Genomic DNA, 26,281 nt, shown 5'->3' on the forward strand with positions numbered 1-26,281 from the left:
CTCTCTCCTCACAGAATTCTCCAAGTTGTCTACACCATCCCATCCAAGTTGATATGTCTAAATTAGTTGTTCCCACCAGAATTATTCCCAGCTGTTCTCCTCTCAAGAAGAGTCTGTTAGTTGTCTGCATCCAGTTTTCTCTTTGTATCATGTAGTCCAGCCCATCCTATATAGATGGGCTTAGATGGATATTCATTGCACACTTGTAAGAAGGGTCATTCCATACTGCCCTGTAGAAAGTCCAATCTTGGCTCAATTTGAATAACCTCCTCTAATGGAGGGCCAACTCCTTTTGTGAGCTTATTGCTCACTGCTCTCATCCAACAAGTATTACTACATGCCATGCATTGTGAAGGGGCTGAAGAATCGTAGCTAAGACACTCATGGTCCTATTGTCCTTGGGAGTTTGGAGGGGAAGATGCACAAATGAGAAAATACTGGGTGATGGTAAAAGCTGTGGAGAAAATGAAACAGACTGACTGAGAAGATACTTAGCTTCTTAAATAGGAAAGCATTGTTGGGGCAAGGAGGCTGAGGCCAGCTTGTGAAGGGTGGGCATCTTGGTGAATCTGAGTTTTCTTCTAAGATCAATGGGCATCCAGTTGAGGGTGGGGGGAAAAGTGGGGGAAATCACATGGTCAGTTTCTTTTTAAAAGATTGCATGGCTTTGTGTCGAGAACAGATTGGAACACAGCAGAAGCAGAAGCAGGGAGAAGAGTGTGGAGGCAGTTGCCAGGGTGTGGGTGAAAGATGACCATGGGCTGGACCTGGTGGAGGAAGCCTTCCAAAGGATTAGGAGTGGGTCATGCTTAATAAAGTCCTAAACTAACGTGCCTGTGTGGAAGGAGAAGACCGTCTTCATATCATAGCCTGCTTGGGCTCCTCTGCATCCTACACATATACTCTGTACAGAAGTCCTTGGACCCCACCGCGTGGAAGGGTTCTCTGCTTTCCTTCCAGCCTACCCTAGCCATCAGAATATAGTTCAAACCAAACTGTCCCCAAAAGCAGTACATTTCCCTTACTCCTGCAACCCTGGGCTGGTCCCCTCTGAACTCCCATGATGCTCACTGCCTACTCAGCTGGTGTGTGATGCCTATGGATGCTGACTTCCTGAGTTGCGCTGCGGGTCCTTTAAGGGCTTAGAGTCTGGATGGCTTTAACATAGTAACCACATACTGGGCCCTGAAAATCTCTTTGAAACTGTCCTACCTACAGGTGCTTTACTTCTTCCAGTCAACATGCCAACTTTGGATGCTCCGGAAGAGAGGCTGAGAAAATTTAAGTATCGGGGCAAAGATGCATCCGTGAGTATGAAGGAATGCCTTACTCTTTCAGGGATGAGTGCGGTGGTCCAGTGGTTAAGACTCCACGCTTCCACTATAGGGATTGCAAGTTTGATCCCTGGTTGGGGAACTAAGATCCCACATACTGCACACAAAAAAAGAAAAGACATATGGTTGAAATGCATTAAAAATAGAGTGAAGGGTGGGAGAAGATAGGGTAACCAAGCAAGTATTGCAGAGTGTTCATTGTGGGTAAGTGCGTGGATGTTCATTGAATAATCCTTTTAACTTTTCTGGATGTTTGAAATTTTGATAATAAAATATTGAAGGTGAGGAGGATCAAGCCTCATGGACCTTGTCGGACAACTGTAGACTCAAATTAGGGTCTCCATGTGGTCTTGAAACTATTAAACTTCAGACCATCAGTTTCTTCATGTATAAAACAGGGCTGATAACCTACCTCCAGGGGTCTGGGTAGCAGCATCAAGTGCCTGGCATATAGATGCTTACCTGCAGTTCTGCATGTCAAGGGGGCTCACCAAGGAGCTGAGATGTTGGGAATACAAGTACCAGCAAGCATGCCTCGTAAAGAAATAGAACTCAAGAGTGAAAGGTCCAGACTGCTTTCTCTACTGGGCTGAGCATGAGGCCTGGGTCAGGGAGTCTGTGCTGTGTGTGAATCTAACCCTCATTCAGCTTCTCTGGTCTCCAGGTTTCCTGTCTAGCTCTATGTCCTATATCTATGTATCTTGACTGACATATCAAGTTGGCTATGACTTGGGAATCTGAAAGGCAGCTGAGGATAAGGAAAGCGCAAGGTCACAGTTGCCCAGTTAGGACACTATCAGAGCCAGTTTCCTTTTGCTTACACCCTTCCAACAAATGTGGCTTGTCTGTCTTCCAAGACCACCGCGGATTAAAGGGAACCAGTTAGAACACAGGAATGGAACCCTGTATGTGGACAGCAGGGGGAAGGGTCAGGATATGAGAAGGTAGAAGCCGAAGGTACAGAGCCCTCTTTGGGGAAGGGCCACTTAGTGATGGGACCAGCACAGCAACTGGCTCCTTAGGCCCCCAGTGTGTCCCCGCCTCTCCAGATAACACCACAGTGACCCTATTTTCTTTTCTTTTCTTTTTTTGGCCGCACCATGTGGCTTGTGGGATCTTAGCTCCCAGACCGGGGACTGAATCAGGGGCCCAGAAGTAAAACTGCTGAGTCCTAACCCCTGGACCACCAGGGAATTCCCCCTGACCCTATTTTCAAGAAAGGATTAAATAGCTTCTTTAAAGAACTGCAAGTATTTAATACACACGGACTTCCTTATAATCAATATTTTAAAGCCTTCAACCCCAAACTCATCTATCCATAAAGATTAGATCATTTCCCCGGGATTCTCAATACTGTGAAGTCCGAGTTTTGCCTGATAAAAGAAGAAAAGAATTTATTTTTTGGTTGGTTTTTTAGAATTTCCATCTTCTTCTTTTTTTTTTTTTAGAATTTCCATCTTCTTCTTCCTCTGGTGTTCAAGTAAAAGTCTTGGGATTAGCCCAAGGCTTGAATGAAACCCAACAGCAGAAGTGGTCGAGGCAGTCTGGGGTCTCGGTGCTCCCTCCCATCCCCTGCCCCACCTGGGTCCCCACAGCTGGCAGGCCCAAACCTGCTTTTTCTGGAGCTAATTAGCACCAGTGAAGATGCACTCAGATTTGGGGCAAGGGATGCCCGGCTCAGATGTCTCTACACCTGCCAATGTGCAGGCATAATCTTCCTTCACTTTGGAAGACTGACTCTCTAGAGGTGGTGAGGAGGAGGAAGCCAAGGAGGTGAAGCGAGCTGACTGTTGCCTGGCTGTGCGATCTGAATTCTTCAGCCTGTTGCATCTGTGAATGTGAAATCAGATGCTTTGAAGTGTGTTCTGAAGACTAGTTGTGGTGGCCACCTGACCCCCACCCCCAGCTCTGAGGGTTCCCATTCCTTCTTCTCCTCACTAGGCAAGGCGGCAGCAGAGGATTGCGGTCAGCCTGGAGCTCCGGAAAGCCAAGAAGGATGAGCAGGCCTTGAAGAGGAGGAACATCACCAATGTCTCACCTGACCCTGCTGATCAGCAGACCAAAGGGGTATGTCGGGAACATGGCATTTAGAGCAGTTGGGTGTAAAAATACGTCCTTAGTAAGTTTCTGTGCCCTTAAAATGTTTGATTGAGAACTTGCAAGTTCTAACTGAGGCCCTTTAAAGAAAGAAGTAGAGAGATGGTCATTAGAAGTAAACTGATGTTGTCAGAAAGCTAAGTGTCGTTATCTTTGTGGCCATGAGTCTGGGATCTATGTTCTAACAGGAGATGGAGAAGGTGCTACCTCTCATTGAAAATTCACTTGCTTCCATTCAGCCAGAAACAGGAAATGAGGGGTCACGAAGGTTCTCTCTCAGCAGAGGCATCTAGTTACTCAACTTGTCAAGTCTTACCTCAGACTTGAATGCTGTCATCTCTCTTCCATTCTGCATCCATCTCAGCCTCCCTCAAAGCAAATCCTAGGATGAGTTTCAGGCCCATACGGTTATTTCTTCTTTAAATGTTTGTGAAAATTCACCAGTGAAACTTTCTGTGCCTGGGCTTCTCTTTGTGGAATTAAAAAAAATTAGTAACTCAATTTCTTGTTATAGGTCTCTTCGGATTTTCTCAGTCACCTTTGGGGATTTGGATTTCTTGGAATTTGTCCCTTTCATCTAGATCATTTAACTTGTTGGTGTACTCTATTTATTGAGTCTCTGCTGCTGCTGCTGCTAAGTCACTTCAGTCGTGTCCGACTCTGTGCGACCCCATAGACAGCAGCCCACCAGGCTCCCCTGTCCCTGGGATTCTCCAGGCAAGAACACTGGAGTGGGTTGCCATTTCCTTCTCCAATGCATGAAAGTGAAAAGTGAAAGTGAAGTCGCTCAGTCATGTCCGATTCTTAGCGACCCTGTGGACTGCAGCCTACCAGGCTCCTCTGTCCATGGGATTTTCCAGGCAAGAGTACTGGAGTGGGGTGCCATTGCCTTCTCTGATTGAGTCTCTAATTTTGTTTAATTCTGTAAATTCAGTAGTTACGTCCCCAATTTTATTCCTGGTTTTAGTAACTTGAGTCTTACCTATTTTTCTCTTGGTCTATCTAGCTAAATATTTGTCATCTATATTGCTCTTTTGAGCCAACTTTTTGTTTCATTTTTTTCTATTTGCTCATTATGTTTCATTTGTTTCCACTCTTTTTAAAAATATTTTCATTTTTTCTGATTATTTTGGGTTTTTAAAAATCTTTTATTTCTCATATTTTAAAATGTGAAGATAAGTCATGGGTTTGAGAGTTTTCTACTTTTTCAATATAGTGCATGCATTTATGGCTACATATTTCCCTTTAAGTTCTGCTTTACTTGCATCTCATCAGTTTGGCTTTATTGTATGTTTGTTTCATTCATCTCAAACTATCTTCTAATTTCCCTGTGGTTTTCCATCAGTTATTTAGGAGTGTGTTGTTTAATTTTCACAAATCTGTATGTCCCAAATTTCCTTCTTCTCTTAGAGTTAATGCCTTTTAAAAAATCAATTAATGCATTTATTTTTGGCCGCCCTGGGTCTTTGTGGCTGGGCTCAGACTTTCTGTAGTTGGGGCAAGTAGGGGCTACTCCTCACGGTGGCGCGCTGACTTCTCACTGAGGCGGCGTCTCCCGTTGCAGAGCACAGGCTGTAGGCATGCAGGCTTCCGTAGCTCTGGTGCAGAGGCTTAGTCGCTCCCTGGCACGTGGGATGTTCCCAGACCAGGGTTGGAACCCATGCCCCCTACCTTGGCAGGTGGATTGTTAACCACTAGACCCTGGAAGTCCCCACGTTTTCTATTATTTGTTTTTAATTTCCTTGCACCGTGGCTGGAGAATATACTTTGCATGATTTCAGTCTTTTCAACTTTACTGAGACATGTTTTATGGCCTAATATATGGTCTATCATGGAGAATATTCCATGTGCCCTTGAAAAAAAGTCTATATTCTGTTTATTGGTGTAGATGTCTGTCAGGTCTGATTGATCTGTAGTGATGTTTAAGTCTTCTGTTACCTTGTTGACAGTGAATCTGGTTGTTCCATCCATTGAGTGTGGGGTTCAAAGTCTCCAGCTGTTATTGTTGAATTCTCTATTTCTCCCTTCAATTTTGTCAGTTTTTGCTGCGCGTAGCTTGGGGCTCTGTTGTTAGGTGAATAATGTGTTTATAACTATTATATCTTTTAATGGATGAATTGACTTTTATAAGATGTCCTTCTTTATCCTTAGTAGCTTTTGTCTTAAAGGTTGTTTTGTCTCATATTAATGTACCCACTCCAGCTCAATTTGGTTGCTACTTGCATGGTATATTGTTTTCAGTTCCTTTCCTTTCAACTCTTTTTTGCCTTTGAATCTTATGTATGTCTCTTAGAATTTCTTGGTGGTCCAGTGGTTAGGACTCCACACTTCCATTGCAGGGGGTACCAGTTTGATCCCTGGTCAGGAAACTAAGATCCCACATGTCATGCAGCACAGCCAAAAAAAAAAAAAAAGTGTGGTTAGTCTATTATTTGCCCCCAACTATTATCTAACCCCCTCTCACCCCAAGCAACTGCGAATTTGTACCACTTCCTTGAATTGTTTTTAACAAATACCTCCAGGAAAAAGACTTTTTTCTTTATGTGAGGTCTGAGCCCAATAAAATATAGTCTTACAAATGGGATCTCCCAGGAAACCACCAGAAGGATCAAATAATAACTCTCTGGGAATGAGGTTTTAAGGGAGAACCAACCTGTTCTGCCTCCTCCAGTGCCTGCTGGGCTATTGGTTTTTAAAGTGCCCATGGAGCTGGGGGAGGAGGGGTGGGGTTAAGGCAAGGCAAAATGCTGCAGTCCTCGCTGTTCTTCCTGGGAGTTAGACAGTTTTCTTGAGTAAACCCATTTGAGCTTGAATAAAACAAATTGCTGCAAACTTTTGGTCAGTTTCCAGAGTTGTAAAAACGTTGACTCTATTTTTCAGGTTTCTCGTTGCCTTTATGGAAGAGAATTTTGAGGTCCTGACTCTGCCATTTTTGCTGACATCCTTAGCACGTCTTTCTTCTGGCTGTGCCGGGCCTTCATTGCGGCTCATGGGCTTTCTCTAGCTGTGGCGGGGCGGGCGCTGCTCTCCCGCAGTGCCCGGGCCTCTCCCGGTGGAGCACGTGCTCCAGGGCACTCGCAGGCTCAGTGGTCAGGCTGCACAGGCTTAGCTGCCCCGGGGCACGTGGGGTCCTCCTGAAAGTGGAAAAAAGAGAAAAGTACACGTGTTACTTTGCTCAGTCATGCCCTGCTCTTTGTGACCCTGTGGACTGTAGCCTGCCAGGCCCCTCTGTCCATGGAATTCTCCTAGCAAGAATACTGGAGTGGGTTGCCATTCCCTTCTCCAGGGGATCTTCCCAACCCAGAAATCGAACCCAGGTCTCCTACACTGCAGGCAGATTCTTTACTGTCAGCTACCAGGGAAGCCCGGATCTTCCCATACCAGGGATCAAACCCATGTCTCCTGTCCTGGCAAGTGGCTTCTTAACCACTGGACCTCCCAGGGAAGTCCCACTAGCTTCCCACTAGCTTGTATGGGAGTAAAAGGCTCTGGGGACCCAAGTGATAATAGAAATTACCTCTCCCCCAGAGCATGGGGAGTGTCCCACGAATCCGTGAGACCTATGAAACCACCAAGAGTTCTTCCCTCTCCTAATACAGACCAGCATGCAGCTTGGGATGTACTGTTCAAGCCAGCTTCTTCTAATCAGATAGATGGAGAGACTAGATGACCTTCATGGTTCCTTCTGGCAGAGACTCTGACTTGAATCTGTGGTCTCCTTATACAGGACAGCCTCACCCTGCAAGAAATAATCAGTGGTGTCAATGCCTCGGATCCAGAACTATGTTTCCAGGCCACCCAAGCAGCCAGGTATCACCAAACAGACTTGTATCATCGACGGGTTCCTAGCCGGATTCCACTGGCCTCTTTGGTCTCTTGACAGTGGCAAAACACCCACAGGATGTAGGAAAAAGCGAGTCCATCCAAAAGTGAGATGCAATTGCTCCTCTACACTGTCCTTGAGAACAACTTAAGATATGCAAGTGTTGTCAGAGATGAATGGCTTCATTTAAATTGGCCTCTGCAGAAATGGAGGCTCATAGATAATAACTAAAAATGCTGCTTCATCCCCGCAAAGTGCCACAGGCTGAGTGTGAGGATCCGAAAGAGCTCTGGCCCAGCTGTTTGTCTCATTGGATAGTTAGGAATGCCAAGAACATCCATAAAGGGGCTTCTCCCTTCCTGACTCACAGAATATGTTCTTGTCTTTCTTTTCTCTCACACTGCAAAGGAAAATGCTGTCCCGGGAGAAGAACCCTCCTCTGAAGCTGGTTGTGGACGCGGGACTCATCCCCAGGCTAGTGGAGCTCCTGAAGTCATCCCTTCACCCCCGCTTGCAGTTCGAGGCAGCCTGGGCTCTGACCAACATTGCTTCGGGGGCCACGGAGCTGACTCGCGCCGTCGTGGACGGGGGTGCCATCCAGCCCTTGGTTGAGCTCCTGTCTTCCCCTCACATGACTGTGTGTGAACAGGCCGTGTGGGCCCTCGGGAACATAGCAGGTGAGGCTCTCCCCACCGGGGAGCTGAGAAAACAGTGGGCCGGGCATGTGGCATGCCAGGGGAGTTCTTTGGGGAATGCTGTAGATCAGACACTCTTAAGTATACAAATACCTAACAATGCTGGCAAGAGTAGAACAGGCTTAATCGAAACTCAGAGTCAAGTTCAGAGGCCAAAAACTGAAGCTGAAACTAGGTGACGTGTGTTCTGAAGCTCCAGGCTGCCTCGGGACCTCTGCCAAGACTGGGGTCTTACAGCCTCAGGGCTTAGCGGCTTCAGGAACAAAAGACAAATCTCTGTTGACACTGCTCATCCAGGGTGGGGATATTCTGACAGACCCTTACATCACCCAGGACCGTAAAAGAATTCTACCTTCAGTGAAAGCTGCCCAGGGAACACACACACACACACACACACACACACACACACACACGTTTGCTCAGTGTAGGGGAAAACTCTCCCCATGAAAACGCGACCCTAAGACTGGCCTCACAGATTTAGGACTGGATGCGATACTCTCTGTGTGGCCCGAGAAAGCACAAGCTGGGGATGCGGGCTGCAGGGGTGGAAAATCCAGGATCCCAGGCTGAATATAAATGTGATGTCTCTGGGGTGAAAAAAACTCAACTGGGCCCCTCAGGGTTTTGACAAATTAAGATCAACCAAATATTAGCAATTTCAAGTTCAGAGAGTCAACAGTCCTCCATGACCGCATCAGCAGAAACAGCGATTAGACCTCCAAGGACTTCGCGTGATGGGATTAGCAAACACAGAATATAAAATAAGTCTGCTTTTAAAAGGCTCACAGACGTAAAGCATCTGTTACAGAGATTTCATCTCTCGTTTTGCAGTAAGGAACAGGCAAAATCGGGTGATGTAGTGTAGTGTAGCTTATGCCTTGCCTGATGGTTGAAGTGCTGAGGTGTCTAGGGTCTAAAGTTGATCTTCTAGCCCGAGTAGCAGATAGCTGTTGGCTAGCATCTGTCTGTCTCCCAGACTTTGTTTTGAGTTGCATTTGGGAGTTGCCAAAGCCTTCTGGGAAGACAGTTTGGTCTCTAGTGGCCTTTGTCTCCCGAGAACCATGCTGTGAAATGCCGCCAGCATTTAGAGCACATTTCCCCGGGTCTGGTTGCCTGGCTCCTTGACGGGCCCAGAGACCATGCTTCTAGCAGTCCCTGCTGTGTGGTAGCTCTTTCCCACATCAGACCATCTACTCAACCAACATGTTGGAGACCCAGGGGTCTAGTTCATGGTTATACTATCTGCTTGCCCAACCCAGGAATGACTTTTGGCTTCTCACCCTTTGCAGAGCCTTTTGAAGAATTTGTCACCCACCCCAGGAGTCTCTCTGTTCCCTCTTAGAGTGTTGTGTTCTTATCTATTTGTAGGTGATGGACCAGAATTCAGAGACAACGTTATCTCAAGTGATGCCATTCCACATCTGCTGACCTTGGTTTCGTCAAGCATACCAGTTGAGTGTCTTTTTGATGAAGTTCACTAGCTCGGTACACAAGTCCCCATAGTTGGGAAATGGGGAATGTGCTTCCAGACCAATGCTAGGCCATGTGGTCTGCCCGGCCCCTTGCAACAGCGATGATGAACAAGGCCTTGGACTGGGTATCACTTTGAGGAGAGGCTGATTCACATTTGTCCTCAAGGATGGTAATGCTGATCTTTGGAGTAGGGGTGGAGGTTGGGAGAGATCCACTGGAAGTTTTTCTAAACTTAAATCCTGCAAAAGTAGATGACTAAGCTCTCTATTCATGGGGCACAGAAAGAATTAGTGGCTCACCGATACTGTTCCTGGGTAATAAAATAGGGTCTAGGTTTGAAGCTTAGAGTCCAAGGGATTGTTGTGGCAACAGTAGAGGACTCCCTGGGTTAGGAATGAAATTCAGGTTCTAGATTTGCCTTAAACAAAAATGAGAAGGCTGCTTCTGAATGTCAAGGGAGGGACTTCCGTGGTGGTCCAGTGGTTAAGACTCATCGTTCCCAATGCAGGGTACCTGGGTTTGATTCCTGTTTGGGGAACTGGAGCCCATGTGCTGCAATAAAGATCTCACCTGCAGCAACTACGACCTGCTATGGCCAAATAGAGAGAGAAATGAGTCTATTTAAAAAAATAAGGGACTACATGCTCTGCCCTCAAGGTGAGAGAGAACCTGATATGGTTGAACTGGAAAAAGGCTGGCATGATGAAGGGAGCTTGCAAGCAGAGAGCAGTGTAAGATGGATGGCAGGTGGGGCAAGGGACTTAGACATCAGTCGGGGAAAAAGGAAGCCTTGGGAGGATGTCACGGCAGGAAGTGAAGCGACCTGATCTTCCAGAAAGACTCTTCTGCCTGCCGTCATAGGATTAGCGCCGAGGGAGATGGAGAGGCACGTGGACCTGGCTTGCTGCTGTGATGGGCACAGAAGGGGGAGGCAGAAAGAAGCGAGGATTGGCCCCAGGTTTCAGCTTAGGTTGTTTAGAGGACCCTCCTCTTAGAGATGTGGGGAGGGTAAAGGGGAGAAGGACCTGGGACCCTAGTTGTACATATTAAGTTGAAGCCAGTGAGAGGCACCGGTGCAGCAACGCCGGAAAGGCAGCTGTGCTTGTCTGTCTAGGTGATGCGCACACATGTATCATCCAGCCGGGCGAGGTCAACCAGAGCAGGGTTCAGCCAAGTCTAAACTGGCCAGCTGCTTGCTTTTTTATGAATGAATGAGTATTTTATTCTTGGCGGTGCTGGGTGTTCGTTGCTCTGTGAGGGCTTTCTCTACTTGCAGCAAGTGGGGGCTATTCTCTAGTTTAAAAAAGCAAACCACAACAACATAAAAACAAAGCTCCTTTTCTGCGCCGCTCCAGGGCTTATCGCCTAGAACAAATTCCTGTTTGAAGTTCAAACGCTTTGGTTCCTACGGATCAATGCTATTGATCGAGGATGCCCGGGACACATTGCCATGGGCACATTTCCTCCTTTGTTCCCAGTGCTAGAGGCAGTCTTCTCGTTACAGGTCCCATTCCTGCGGAACATCGCCTGGACCCTGTCCAACCTGTGCCGGAACAAGAACCCGTACCCCTCCGACCACGCGGTGAAGCAGATGCTGCCTGCCCTCTTCTACCTCCTGGGGCACCCAGACAGAGAGGTCCTCTCGGACACCTGTTGGGCCCTGTCCTACCTCACCGATGGCTGCGATGCGCGCATCGGCCAGGTGGTGGACGCCGGGGTCCTGCCCAGGCTGGTTGAGCTGATGAGCAGCTCGGAACTCAATGTTTTGGTAAGCGTCCCTGGTCCCGTCGGTCTCTGTAGGGGCCTTCAGGTTAGAGTTCACAGGTCATCATCACTTGAGCAGGTTCTCTTCTTCCTCACCCCTCAGTCTCCCCCGTCGGTATTCATCCTTTACCTGGAACAAAGCTGGTCGTCTGCGTTTCCTTGGTCTCTGCTGCTCTGTAACCGAAGATCTGAATCGACTTTGATCCAAAATCATAGGGGTATTCAATGACTTACTTTCTCTTAACCTGATAACTAGAAAAGATAGAGAAGCACCAATTAAAATTGCCTATTTAAAGATAGAGAAGCACCAATTAAAATTGCCTCCACCTAGTGAAGTATTCTATTTTGAGAATTTTTTTTTTTTGATGTGGACCATTGTTAAAGTCTTTATTGAGTTGGTTACAATATTCTGTTTTATGTTTTGGATCTTTGGCCACCAGGGATCGAATCCACACCCCCCAGACCACTAGGAAAGACCCTAGTGAACTAGTCTTTTATGGCCTTTGCTTCTACTCTTCTCTGCATGTAGATGTTGACAAGTTGGGGTATGTGTGTGCATGTTTTAATGTAAAGCTTACAACATTTGATTTTTTTACTCTAGTATAAAAGTTCCCCCTTATCCTCTCCCCAGATGGTTCCCTTAGACTACGTTAGGTATAGATGGAAAGGAAGTAAAGCCAACATCAAATACGTGACTCTGTGCCATATGTCACTTGCATAATATACTTCACTGGGACATGTAGTTTGAAGCATGGGTACGCCTTTTGATTTCTATGCCTATAATTGTATATTATGTAATCTTAGCGATCATCCATTCAGAGATGAGCATATCATTGCTCAGAAGTCAAGGCTAGTTTGGGGATAGTGTTGGGGGCATGAAGGTGTGAAGACATCTTCTAGAAGTTGTTTATCATGAGGCCTTGGGGCCCAAATGCAGCAGACTGGCAAGGCTGTGTTTGACCTATGGCAATACTTACACCTCTCATTGGAGTAGCAGATACCTAGTGTGATAGGTTAGGAAGATTCTAGAACTGTTGATGGGCTGTGCTGGGGCTGTCACTATGGTACAGAGAAACCAAAATAAACCCACAGTCGACCTTCCTGGGCTTCCTAGGTTGCTCAGTGGTAAAGAATCCACCTGCCAATGCAGGAGCCACAGGAGACTCGGGTTCGATCCCGGGGTCGGGAAGATCCCCTGGAGGAGCAAATGGCAACCAACTCCAGTATTCTTACCTGGAGAATCCCATGGACAGAGGAGCCTGGTGGGCTACTATCCATGGGGGCCACAAAGAGTCGGATACCACTGAGCTACTGAGCATGCACACACGCCCCCCGTGACTCTCCTAGAACAGTTGTCTTGAGTCCAAACGTAAACCCATCCTAGGGACCTTCAAAGATACTGAGAGAACCTTTATGAATACATCCCCAAAATGCCACTGGGACTTCATTAGCTCTAATTAAATATACAAAGGAAGTTTGATATTTATGCTAAATACAAATTCAGTAGAGATGATTACATTATAAAGATGACGATCAATTTGCAACTTTCCCGATATAAGGACATGAAAAGGACAGCACTGTTTGGTAAATGCATCACTTGACCTCTGACCCACTTGAGCTGAAACTACTGGGAGGCTGACAATTACCTTTAAACTATGTAAACAGCCACAGATGCCCTGAGTGGAAAAGGATCATGGATATAATCATTGTTCACAGGCTTCCGGAAAGCCATCCGAACAGTACGACAAACGTCTGGGAGGGCGTGGAGTTTGGTGCAATGGTTATCTTCCACAATGACAAATTTGCAATATTGGTTACACTTCTCACCTTGGTCCCCCAGACCCCCTCTCTCCGCACCGTGGGCAACATCGTCACGGGAACGGACCACCAGACCCAGCTGGCCCTGGACGCAGGCATCTTGAGTGTGCTGCCCCAGCTCCTGACGCATCCCCGCTCCTCCATCCAGAAGGAGGCAGCCTGGGCCCTGAGCAACGTGGCCGCTGGGCCCCGCCAACACATCCAGCAGCTCATCGCCTGTGGCGCCCTGCCTCCCTTGGTGGCCGTGCTAAAGAACGTAAGCGGCCCACGCGGCATCCCTGACAGAAGGCTACTTTGCATTGGGCTGTACGTTCAACTCCTTTAGGTATTCAGATGCAGACTGAGAAGCAAAATTAATTGAGATCATGACAAATCTACAAAACATTAGTTTCCTAACTCTCCCTGAAAAAAAAAGGAGGGCATGCCACTTTGGATAGCCCGTTAAAAATTTAGAAGACTTAACAAGTCAATGAAAAGGTGATCCCACAGCTCAAATATCCAGAAAAATATTGAGCTGGTAAATACTGGCTAATCTCTAGTGTTAAAAAAAAAAAAAAAATACCACCTACTTTCCTTGGCAAAAATGGGAGGAGATTTGGTTTTGTTTTGTTTTAGGAGGAAAAACATATCAGGTTATAGTGATGTTATACACTGAAGAAAGGGTGCCTTTTCAGTATAAAAATCCCATCGATGAAAGCGTAAATCCAGATATACCAGGAGAAATACGCTTAAGCTTCCTTCTTCCTCCCGATTCCCATTTCCTTTCCCCAAGACAGCTGCTACCATCAGCATTTCTTTCTGTCAACTTTTAGTGGATGAGCTATGTTTAAACCATCAACTTGGGAAACAGCTCAGGAGTGGTGACCTCGGGTTGGGGAAGGAGGTTCATCTCAGGCTGACTGGGGGGTCCCCAGGTGTGCATTAGGTATGGAAAGCTAAGCCAGGAGTGCTCCCCAAATCATGGCATCTTCCAGTCTGTCAGATGCCTCCTATCCTGCGTCCTACCCAGAGTCTATATGTATTCTAATCAGAAGCATCTAGTTGGAAATCAAGGAGTGATCTTTTTTCCACACTGTGCCTCTTGAACTCTAACTTGCTTGCAGCCATATGTTATTTTAGTGGGTTTTTTTTCTTTTTGCTTTGCTTTATTTATTTTATTTTTTGACAGGTTTATTAAATTATTTTTATTGAAATTTTCATTGAGATAAACATAGATTCACATGCAGTAGTAACAAATTATAAAGAGATATCCCTCATATGTTTGCAGGAGTTTCCAACATGGTAACATTTTGTAAAACTATAGTATAGTATCACAACTAGGATATTCACCTTGATACAAACCACTGACAATATTTAGATTCCCCATCTTACTTATTCTCATTTGTATGAGTGTGTGTTAAATTCAGAGGAATTTTATCACCCCTGTATGTTCTTTATCCACTGCCTTCATCAACACACTAAGAAATTACAACACAACAAAGATGCCTTCCGTTGATCTTTTAAAACCCACTTATTTCCTCACATCCTACTTTCATCTCTAAGTTCTGGCAACAACTAACATGTCCTTCATTTCTAAAATGTGTCATATTTTTCTTTTTGCTTTGTTTTAAACCGAGGTCACAGTTTCCCCCAGCCATAAAGTGGGAATAACTCCTCCTGCAAATGGATAAAAGGATCCCTGATAAATGAGTTCCATCTCTCTGAGCCAAGTACTTCTTTTTATTTTTTCTCTGCTGAGTCTGTGTTGCTGCATGGGCTCGACTCTGTTTGCGGTGAGCGGGGGCCACTCTTTAGCTGCAGTGCGAGGGCTTCTCCTTGTGTTGTTCTCATTTTGTTGTTTTTGCAGAGCACAGGCTCCAGCGTGCATGGAGTTCAGTAGCTGCAGCTCACAGGCTCAGGTTTAGGGGTCCTCGACTCATAGAATCCTCCCAGACCAGGGATCAAACCTGTGTCCCCTGCCTTGTCAGGCAGATTCTTTGCCACTGAGCCACCAGGAAGCCCCCAAGTGCTTTTCATAAATGTAAGGGCGGCGTTGAGTGAGATTTCAGTGGCTTTCCTGTGTCCCCACCAAGGGGGGTGCTCAGCTCTGGAGCTTCTTGTCCAAAGTTTTACTGGGGCAGAAAGACTAGGAATGTAGACGTGGGTCACTATAATCTTAAAACCCCACGTGTCATTCCTAATCTGTACTGTTTAGCTGTATTGGTTGATATTGGTTCTCTTTTTCTTATAACCTGACTCAAGGAAGTGAGTCTGTCTGAATGTAGAACCTTCCTCGAAGACCCTACACGAGTCTGCCTTACCTCATTCTTGGCTTCTCAAAGATGCTGTCTTCTGTTCAAAAGCTAAAGGCAGGTTACCAAGGGACTCTGTGTAAATTGCACATGGAGTCCCGGGAACAGGTAGCCCAGTTCCCTAGGAACTGAACTACTTCTGCATCCCTGTATTTAAATTCTTCAGAATCTGTAAAGAATGGAAATGTTCTCTTTGTGCAGGGAGAGTTTAAAGTCCAGAAAGAGGCTGTCTGGACGGTGGCTAACTTCACAACTGGGGGCTCCGTGGACCAGTTGATCCAGCTCGTCCAGGCTGGAGTCTTGGAGCCACTAATAAATCTCCTCACCATCCCAGACAACAAAATTGTGATCATCATCCTCGACGTCCTCTTTTTCATCCTCCAGGTGAGCTGTTCTGAGCAGGTTGGTTTCTAAATAACAGTCTCTACATGAAGACATTTCATTTGGTCCTAAAAACCTAACTAGGACTCTCTCTTCCTCTCCACTTTCACATTCCCCCCACCCTCTGTCCACACATCCGGCGGATAGCAAGCCAAGAGGCCTTTTAATGAAGGTCCAGCATCTTCAGTTTCTCACAGAAGTGTTTGGGTGACCTGCATTGTTTTAGACGCTCAGGAAACGGCAAAGCAAAGTCCTTGTCCCATAGAGTTCATGTATTAGTGGGGAGAGGAGCAGATGTATTGAGTAGAGAGTTGCTGGTAGAATGTATCTGATGGAGGGGTAGTTACTGATGGCCCAGAGTGGGGAGAGCATGGTGATCTATTCGATGCAGTAGTTTGGAGAAACTTCACTGAGGAAGAACGTTTGAGTAAAGGTCTGAAAGAAGTGAGTGAGTCTTGTGGGCACCTGGGAAAGTGGTCTCTAAGTGAAGGAGGCCTTAAAAAGCAAGGATGGGGGTGTGGCCAGAGAAGAGCAAAGGGTGGAAGGTCCTGGGAGACAGGCTCGTGATATCCAGGGGCCGGAGCACAGATGGTCTGTGAGAACGTGGACTTGGTCTGAGTGAGAGAGAGAAACTAACCAAAGGTTTGAAGCAAGGAAGAAGCAGTCAGTGAGTCAGATGGCTGGCCCTTCTAGAAGATGAAACAGAATATACTTGGAGGAAGCAACAGGACATTAGCAAGGATAGACCTTGAGGGACCATACTAGAGTTCCCACTTCCCAGTTCCTTTCCATTTAGCTGTGTGGCTGGGAAAATGGATGACAAAGCCTTGAGATAGTTCTAGAGAAGTCTTATTTATGAAATAAAGGTGAGTTAAGCCAATATTTACATACTATCTGTGTCAGTTGTATACTGAACAACTAATTACCCCTCTAGTGGCTTAAACATTGTCTCACATAGTTTCTGGGTTTAGGGATCTGAGGCAGCTTAGATCTGAGGGAGATGGTTCTGGCTCAGGGTCTTAGAAGTTCAAGATGGAAGCTGGGGTGCAGTCTCATCTGAAGGCTTGATGGAGGCTGAGGGATCAGCTTCCATGAAGACTCACTCACCTGCCTAGAAAGCTCTTCTTACACATGGGTTGCCTGGGACTGGTTGAGTGCCCTTCCATCATGGCTGCTGGCTTCCCCTGCAGCAAGCTATCTTCCACCTTCTAGCAAGGTGGAAGCCCAATGTCTCGTGTGACTTAAGAAGGAGGTCATTTCAACGACATCCTGTTGGTTACACAGATGACCCCATTTCAGCATGGGAGGGGCTACTCAAGGGAATGAATATCCCGGAGGCAGGGATCATCTCAGGCCATCTTAGAGTCTGGCTTTATTCATTTGGTGAAGGTCTTTTTTTATGTGACTAAGCCATTGAAAAGTTTCAAAGTAACACCAGAGGACTCCTGTAAAAAGCTCACTCAAAGCACTCTTTTCATATAACTGTCCCAGAAAGAACTGACCCCAGTCAGAAACGAATTGGAAACAGCCCAATTAGACACTAAGACTTTGAGCAAATCACGGATACAGGGTAGAGACTTGGCAGCCAGTAGGCACAGGAGCAAAGCCGACTCACTGGATAAAGAGCCTGATGCTGGGAAAGACTGAAGGCCAAAGGAGAAGGGGACGGCTGAGGATTAAACGGTTAGATAGCATCACCGACTCAGTGGACATGAATCTGACCAAACTCTGAGAGGTAGTGAAGGGCAGGGGCGCCTGGTGTGCTGCAGCCCATAGGGTCACAAAGAGTTGGACAGGACTCAATGACTGAGAGACAATAAGAACAAGGAAAAGTTGGACATAATGTGTGAAAGCGCTCTTGGAGCTACAGAAATCTGTTCATCTCATTCATTTGAGTTAAACGCTTGGGATCTTTTTCTTGGGAGGAGTCTGGGCACATCCCATCTGGAGGACCAGTGAAGCCCCTGTATCCAGTGGTGGCCCATGGGACAGTAAGAAAGATCAAGATAAGATAGAAGAAGCTGGGAGAAGGCGAGGGTGGGATGTTTCGAGAGAACAGCATGTATATTATCTATAGTGAAACAGATCACCAGTCCAGGTTGGATGCATGAGACAAGTGCTCGGGCCTGGTGCACTGGGAAGACCCAGAGGAATCCAGTGGAGAGGGAGGTGGGAGCGGGGATCAGGATGGGGAATACATGTAACTCCATGGCTGATTCATGTCAATATATGACAAAACCCACTGCAATGTTGTGAAGTAATTAGCCTCCAACTAATAAAAATAAATGAAAAAAAAATTTTTTTAAAAAGATAGAAGAAGCTTCAGGTGGGCAGCAGAGTACAGTTGAGGTTCTTTGAAGTAACTTGGGGGCCATCTGCTGTTCTGCCCAAGTCCAGAATTCTTCTCCAGGGCTCCTTCTGTGCTGGGTCATCGCCCACTTCCCAGTTTTCTTGGAGACTAACCTAGCACATTGGCTTCTGCCTCTGTTTCTTTTACTCAATGCCTAGAGCTCACTCTGGACATAGAGAGGACTAGAAAGGATCAAGACTTAGACAAAAGTGCAGGCTCTCTCATCAGATAAATTAAGGCCTAACCCAATATTTAATGTGATCCCCAGGAAGTTTTGTTTGTGTGTGTGTTTATTACTGCTCACATAATAGCCAGCAGAGTCCTAGAGGATGATGAAGTTGTTTCTTTCTCTCTTTCTGCTTCTCTCAAAGATTCTACTTAGGTGAACTACTCCTTTCCTCTAAGAGACTTGGGTTCAATCCCTAGGTTGAGAAGATCCCTTGGAGAAGGAAACGGCAACCCCCTCAAGTATTCTTGCCTGGAAAATTCTACAGACAGAGGAGCCTAACAGGCTATGCAGTCCCTGGGGTTGCAAAGAATCAGACACAACTGAGCATATACTGCTGCTCCTCCCCCTTGCCTCTAAACACGCATCTCCCATTCTCTCAGAACTTTGTCCTTGTCTGTCCTTGTCCAGGGGATGACGTTAGTCTGTGATGGACCCTGGCACCGTGCTGTTCGTTAAGAACCGGGTACTTCCCGAGCCTTTTCTGCACATCCTCTAACTTAAACCTCTGATCACTTCCTCTATTGTCCTGTCTGGTTTTAATTTATTTTTTTATGGAAGTATAGCTGATTGCCATTGTGTTCATTTCTGCTGTATAGCAAGATGACTCAGTATATACCCGTATATACACCCTGTTTTGTATTCTTTCCCGTTGTGGTTTATCCCAGAATATTAACTTTCTGTACTGTAACAATTCTTGTCTTGCCTGATTGTGTGAGTTGTGAAAAGGCTTTCTCTACATCCCACCTTTAATGATAGTTTTGTGGCCCTTCCCCATAGTGTATATACAAATGTTGAGTGAGTGAACGCCCATGGATAAGAAATCCAGTGATCAGCACTGGATTCAATCCAGTCCCATCATTTGTTTCCAGGGACCTCACTAGCTGCTATGGTGTGGCTTCTGTTACCCAGGGTCTCCTGCCTGACCTCTCAAGGCTTTCCAGGGAGCACAGGGCCAGAACATCTGCGTTTATGTAGCATCACTTGCACGTTCTTTTCTCTGTTTTGAAAACAATCTGCATTAATTAGAAGGGGTATGCTTAGTCGCTCAGTTGTGTCCGACTCTTTGCAACCCCATGGACTGTAACCTGCCAGGCTCCTCTGTCCATGGGGATTCTCCAGGCAACAATACTGGAGTGAGTTGCCATGCCCTCCTCCAGGGGATCTTCCCAATGGGATCAAACCCAGGTCTCCCGCATGGCAGGCAGATTCTTTACATCTGAGCCATCAGAGAAGCCCAATTAGAAAGGGGATATCTACCAAATAGTGTATAACCATGTGTGTATGGATGGGGGCATATTCAGAAAAAAAAATACTGTATTTTGTGCAATGAAGACAAACCTCAATAGATAGATGACAGTTACCCCAAAATGAGAGGAAGACAATGCAATTTTAATTCAATCTGGGAAAATAACACTGCCGCTGCCCAGCCTGGAATGGGTGGCTTTGGTCTGATTCCACTGAGGTAAAGCCCCACGTCCTAAGGGCTTCGGTCCAGAGTCTCGCTCTTATATGGCCTGCAGGCAGCAGAGAAGATTTCTCAGAAGGAAAACATGTGTCTGCTGATAGAAGGACTCGGTGGACTTGATAGAATTGAGGCTCTGCAACTTCACGAGAACCGTCAGGTTGCCCTGACTGCGCTGAACATTATTGAGAGACACTTCTCCGAGGTAAGTGCCCAGACCTCCTGTGCAGGTGATCACCTGGCCGGTACCTGGGCTGTTCCTAGGAAGCTGGTGATGGACAGGCAGGCTTCTCTCATGACTCGGCCCTGAGCTTCTCCCCATCTGTATTATCGGGGCCACCTTTGAGTGGCACCTTCTTGGTCCTAGGAAGCTTCTAGACCCCTTTAATCTCATAGACACTTGTCCTACTGCCTCTGGTGTAGAGTCTCACTCTTGTTTTTTGTTATTTTTCCATACTTGCCTCTTCTGGGGGAGGGAGAGGAAAGGAGTATGATGCTAAAGTGACTTTGTACTGAGAAATTCAAACAACGAAGGGAGGCCAGCTTTTGAACAACCATTTTGCTCTTTAACTGTATTTTGTCTCTTTCTGGGCTTCCCTGGTGGCTCAGTGGTAAAGAAGCCACCTGCCAATGTAGGAGGTGTGGGTTCGATCCCTGGGTCAGGAAGATCCCCTGGAGGAGGAAATGGCAGTCCTCTCCAATATTCTTGCCTGGAGAATCCCATGGACCGAGGAGCTTGGTGGGCTACAGTCCATGGGGTCGCAAGAGAGTCAGACACGACTGAGCAGTTGAACAACAGCAATAGCAAATTGTCTCTTTCCAGAATAGGATGTTTGGGAATGAACTCTATAATAAAGGCTCCTAAGTTTCCTGTAGGGGCAGGGAATCATGGTCAGATAGCATTAGGTACTTTTAAAGACTTTTCATTGTAGTAAAACATATGTAACATAAGATTGACTGTTTAAATCGGTTTTAAGTGTACGGTTCACTGGCAATAAGTACATTTCACGTTGTTGTACGGCCACCGTCACCGAGCATCTCCAGAACTTTTCCAAACTGAACCTCTGTCCACGTTAAACAATTATTACCACCCTGCCCCCACCAGGCTCTGGTAACCACCATCTTACATTCCATCTCTGAGTTTAAGTACTAAGCACTTCGTAAGAGGAATCTACAGTGTTTGTCCTTTTGTGACTGACTTATTTCACTTAGCATAATGTCCTCAAAGTTCATCCATGTTATAGAATGTATCAAAGTTTCCTCCTTTAAGCCTAAATAATATGCCATCGTATGGATGTGCTGCATTTTATGCAGTCATCTATGAATGGACACTTGGGTTATCCTTTTGGCTATTGTGAACAATGTTTCTATGAATATGGGAGTACAGATATGTTGGAATTCCTCCTTTGTGGGATCATATGGTAATTCTGGGTTTTGTTTTTTAGTTTTGAGGAACCACCATATTGTTATCCGTAGTGGATGTACTATTTTACATCAACACACACAGTTTCCCTTTTTTTTTTTTTAACATGCTCATCAATACTTGTTTTCTGTGGTTTTTATATTTCTTCTTTTTGGTTATACTTTTTTGTGTGTTTTTTTCATTAAACTATTTTCTTTGTATTTTTTTTTTTGATCATAGCCATTTTAATGTGTATGAAGTAGTATTCCATTGTTTTTTTTCTCCCAGTTTTGAGATGTAATTGACGCAGAGAACTGTGAAAGCTTAAGGTGGCCGGCATAATGATTTGATGTACATACATCCTGAAATGATTAACACAATTAGTTTAGTGAACATCCGTAATCTGAGATATAAAATAGAAGAAAACAATTTTTTTCCTTGTGGTGAGAACTCTTAGGATTTACTCTCTTAACAACTTTTGCATATAACATACAGCAATGCTAATTACATTACTCATGTTAATTATACTTATCTATATAACCAGTCCATCCTAAAGGAGATCAGTCCTGGGTGTTCACTGGAAGGACTGATGCTGAAGCTGAAACTCCAATACTTTGGCCACCTCATGCAGAGAGTTGACTCATTGGAAAAGACCCTGATGCTGGGAGGGGTTGGGGGCAGGAGGAGAAGGGGACAGAGGATGAGATGGCTGGATGGCATCACCGACTCAATGGGCATGAGTTTGAGTAAACCCCGGGAGTTGGTGATGGACAGGGAGGCCTGGTGTGCTGCGATTCATGGGGTCTCAAAGAGTCGGACACGACTCAGCGACTGAACTGAACTGAACTGACTGATATGTATTATACCTATTTATCTTATAACGCGAAGTTTATGCCTTAACACTACCTTCATCCAATTCCCCTCTCCCCTCACTCCCACCTCTGGTTACCATGAATCTGATCTCTTTTTCTATGAGTTTGTTTGTTTTTGAAGGATAATTAACCCAGAACACTGTGTTAGTACCTGATACACGATATAGCGATTTGATATTCCTATACATTTTTAAATGTATAGAAATCAGAAAAAGTCTCATTCCCATCTGTTGCCTTACAGAGAGATTACATAGTCATTGACGATGTTCCCCACACTGTATACTTCATACCCATGGCTCGTTTATATTGTGACTAGTAGTTTGTACCTCTTAATCTCCCTCGTCTATTTCTTTCATCCCCCTCAGGCAATCACGTGTTTGCTCTCTCTACCTCTGACTGTGTCTGTTGTGTGGTGTGCGTGTTTTGTAGATCCCATATATAAGTGAGGTCATACAGTATTTGCGTTTGTCTGACTTCAGTTAGCACAGTACCCTCCAGGTCCACCCATGTTGCCACAGATAACAAGATCATGTTCTTTCTATGGCTGAGTAATGTTCTGCATCTTCCCTATGCGTTCATCTATTGATGGGCATTTAGGCTGCTTCCATATCCTGGCTATTGTAAATAATGCTGCAGTGAACACAGGGTGCATGTATCTTTTCAGATTGTTGTTGTTTGGTCACTAAGTCGTGTCTGACTCTTTGTGACCCCATGGACTGCAGCACACCAGTCTCCTCTGTCCTCCACTATCTCTCAGAGTTTGCTCAAATTCATGGCCATTGAGTCGGTGATGTTATCCAACCATCTCATCCTCTGTCACCCCCATCTCCTCCTACCCCAAATCTTTCCAGCATCAAAGTCTTTTCCAATGAGTTGGCTCTATGCATCAGGTGGCCAGAGTGTTAGAGTTTCAGCATCAGTCCCTCATTTTCTTTGGCTATATATCCGGGAGTGGAATTGCTGTATCATATGGTAGTTCTACTGTGGGTTTTTTTTTTTGAGGAACCTCTATTCTGTTCTCTACAGTGGCTGCACCAGTTTACATTCCCACAAATACTGCACAAGCGTTCCCTTATCTCCGGATCCTCGCCAACACTTTTTGTTTTCTTGGTTAGTCACTGTGACAGATAAAAGGTGATATCTCACTGTGGTTTTGACTTGCATTGCCTTGATGCTTAGATGTTGAGCATCTTTTCATGTGCCTATGTCCATCTGTATGTCTTGTTTGGGGAGACAAGTCTATTCAAGTCTTCCACCCACTCGTATTCAAGTTTTTTTTTTTAATGTTGAGTTGTTTGAGTTCTTTGTGTTTATTGAATGTTAACCCCATATCAGAGATATCATTTGCAAATATCTTTTCCCATCCAGTAGGCAGCCCTTTTCATTTTGTTGGTTGGTTGTTCCCTTTGCTATGTGGAAGCTTTTTCTTTTGCTATAGTCCCATTTGTTTATTATTTTTGCTTTTGTTTCCCTTACCTGAGGAGATCTATCAAAAAAACATATTACTGAGATTGATGTCAAGCAGCATGCTATGTTTTCTTCTAGAAATTTTATGGTTTCAGATCTTTTAAGTCTTTAATCCATTTTGAGTTTATTTTTGTACATGGTGTGAAAAAGTTGTCCAGTTTGATTCTTTGGTGTGTAGCTGTCCAGTTTTCCCAACACCATTTATTGAAGAGGCTGTCTTGTCCCCGTTGTATAGGTCTCCTCCTTTGTCATAGATTCATTGATGCTCTGTAGTTTTGCATTAGATATTTTTCGTTTGAGGAAGGTGAGATCAAAGTTAAGTGGCCAGGTAAACATGGGACTAGGGGTTACACTCTGTTAAGTGTCAAACTTGAGTCATTAGCAAAATCCAGAGCTATACAATCAATATGACCAGGTTAGTGGTTCTTCCTAATAAGAGGCAGCTGATTTTAGTTTGGAACCAAGAGGATGCTCTCAAAGGAGAAATGACCCGGGGCAGTGATTAGCATATTCTGGGTTAAAGGCTGCTAAGAAAACCTTATAATTAGGAAACTCATCCTGTAAAGGGGAGACAGTTCTGGAGGAGCCCTAAAAGGGCTCCCAGTTAAAGACTTCTGATCTAGAAGTAATAGCTATCTACACCTACTGTATCCTTACTCACTATAAGGTTAACGTTCTATAAAGCAAACTGCTTTTGTAAACAAGCCGGACACAAAAGGGCAAATACTATATGATTCCCCTTACGTGAGGGACACGCGGTTGTCAGATTCACAGAGAGAAAGTCAAATAGTGGTTGCCAGAGTCTGGGACGGGGAAGGGAATGCTGCCTTGTTCAATGGGTACAGAGTTTTGATTGGAAACGATAACACTCTGGAGACAGATGACGGTGGTTGCAAAGCAGTGTGATTTGTCTACTGTGAATGTGAACTTCTAAAGCCACTGAATTGTCTGCTTCGTGGTGTAAGATGGTACATTTTATGGGATGTACACACACAAGCTGCATTTAAGGTCCATCTGGAGAAATAGTTCAAGGCTTCTCTCCTCTGATCTCTCCTCTGGGAGAGCCTCAAGGCTGACTCAGAGCAAATTCGAATCCACAGAAGATGTGAAGGAGTCCATCGCTCAGGGATAATGTGCTGAGGGCCTGAAGGTATAACTGTGTCTCTTCTCCCCCGAAGGAAGAAGAAACTGTCACAGCCTTACCAGCCCGGGACCAAGATCACAAATTCTTAAAGGACTTAACAAACACATACCACTGCTGCACAACTCCTAAACGGGGACCCAGACCCTAGGACTCACTTCTTTAAGAAAACCCCTTCCCCTTGGTATACCACAGGTGTAAAGCTTTTAAAACTGAATGTTAATAAAATTTTCCACATTTTCACCTCCACCTATCAAAGATGCAATTAAGCCACTTGTGCCCGAAAGCCACGTGGAATCCATCTCCGAAGTGCGTGTGGCTTAGCAGTTCCCTTTCAGGATCTTCAAAGAAGATCTTCAGAGTAGGGTGGCCTAGAGCTCCCCAGACAAACTTGGGTGAGTTGTAAGTATGGTTTGACCAGTATTTCTTATATTTATTTGACTGTGGATCCCCAACCCTTTTCCTCGTCAGGTAAGGCTTGTTCATACAGAACGCTCTGCAGGGAAGGCTGTGTGGGCAGTGGTCACAAGGAGAGTGATGAGGATGGGAAGAACCTGGAGACACAACGCTAGGTGGTGTGGGAATGGATGCGGGTGGTTTAAAGCAGGATTGGACTCGATTTGTCTGATGTGAGTGTAGATGAAATCAAGTTATATTTTGCTCTAAAGTATCACCCCAAATGCCACGCCCAAAGCATGTTCTCACTGGTCCTTGATAGGTGGGCAGGGAAGTTGTGTGGGTGTCCCTCCAAAATATGACTGGAAGGCAGCTCGTGGTCTCATTCAATGGTGAGAACAAATCCATGATTCAGTGGACTCTGGGCTTTCCCGTCGGTATCCTCATCTTCTGGGGTGACTCTGCCAGCTTCTGAGGGCTGTGTTGGTGGGATGGGATCCTCAAAGGGTTCTCCTCTCCCACACAGAAGTGGAGGGGGCCTGGGAAATTCCTCTCAACTCCCTCTCTCTCTTTTTTTTAAAATCAGCTCAGGACATCTAGTTAGGCACATCTTTGGCCAAACAGAATTTCACTCTCTGAGGACTTTGAATCCGAGACCCAGGGGTTGAGCCCTGAAGAAACAAAGAATTGGCAAGTGTTTGCTTCAGCAGCTGGTTTATCCTCAGTGGGATGGGTGTCCTCAGTGATGCCTGCTTCCTGCTTCTCCAAGGCTGCCCTTTGGTCCTGTACATTCTCCTTTGTTCCCCCCATAGATTGTCTTTTTTATTTTTGGTCATGCCATGTGACTTGCGGGACCTTACTTCTCTGACCAGGGATTGAACCCATGGCCCCTGACAGTGAAAAGTGCCGAGTCCTGACCCCTAGACTGCTAGGGAATTCCTTAGATTGTCTTTTTTCAAGTAGCTACACTTGGTTTCTGCTGGCTTGCAACTGAGAGAATCTTAACAGACACCCATGAAGAGTGAAGAACTAAACTATGACTAGTTATTAGTTAAGTTCAGAAGATCTGATCATTCTGTCAAGATAGACATAAAAGTTTGGATTTTTAAGTTAAACAGACAAAACTAAGAATGGAGAACAAATGATATTTGTACCACTCTAGCATAGCTATCGGAGAAGGCAATGGCACCCCACTCCAGTACTCTTGCCTGGAAAATCCCATGGACAGAGGAGCCTGGTAGGCTACAGTCCATGGGGTCGCGAAGAGTTGGACACGACTGAGTGAC

The 26,281-nt window shown here is 45.5% G+C and overlaps 1 protein-coding gene across 1 annotated transcript; it reads left to right on the forward strand.

Moving 5' to 3' along the window:
• Positions 1-1,241: 1,241 nt before the first annotated feature.
• On the forward strand, positions 1,242-24,750 carry KPNA7 (karyopherin subunit alpha 7). Its single transcript, XM_061152324.1, has 10 exons — positions 1,242-1,307; positions 3,276-3,401; positions 7,159-7,241; positions 7,663-7,931; positions 9,318-9,400; positions 10,927-11,190; positions 13,027-13,260; positions 15,497-15,679; positions 19,776-19,922; positions 24,637-24,750. The coding sequence occupies exons 1-10, from the start codon at positions 1,242-1,244 to the stop codon at positions 24,748-24,750; spliced, it is 1,569 nt and encodes a 522-aa protein (XP_061008307.1).
• Positions 24,751-26,281: the final 1,531 nt, after the last annotated feature.

The sequence above is a fragment of the Dama dama genome, chromosome 10, assembly GCF_033118175.1.
Source record: "Dama dama isolate Ldn47 chromosome 10, ASM3311817v1, whole genome shotgun sequence".
NCBI lineage: Eukaryota > Metazoa > Chordata > Mammalia > Artiodactyla > Cervidae > Dama > Dama dama.

Bases quoted from the DNA above. Each gene is read 5' to 3' on its own strand.
- KPNA7 (XM_061152324.1), top strand. From the start codon at position 1,242: ATGCCAACTTTGGATGCTCCGGAAGAGAGGCTGAGAAAATTTAAGTAT. The intron at 13,261-15,496 runs GTAAGCGGCCCA...CTCTTTGTGCAG, and splicing joins TGGTGGCCGTGCTAAAGAAC to GGAGAGTTTAAAGTCCAGAA. The intron at 19,923-24,636 runs GTAAGTGCCCAG...TCTCCCCCGAAG, and splicing joins TTGAGAGACACTTCTCCGAG to GAAGAAGAAACTGTCACAGC.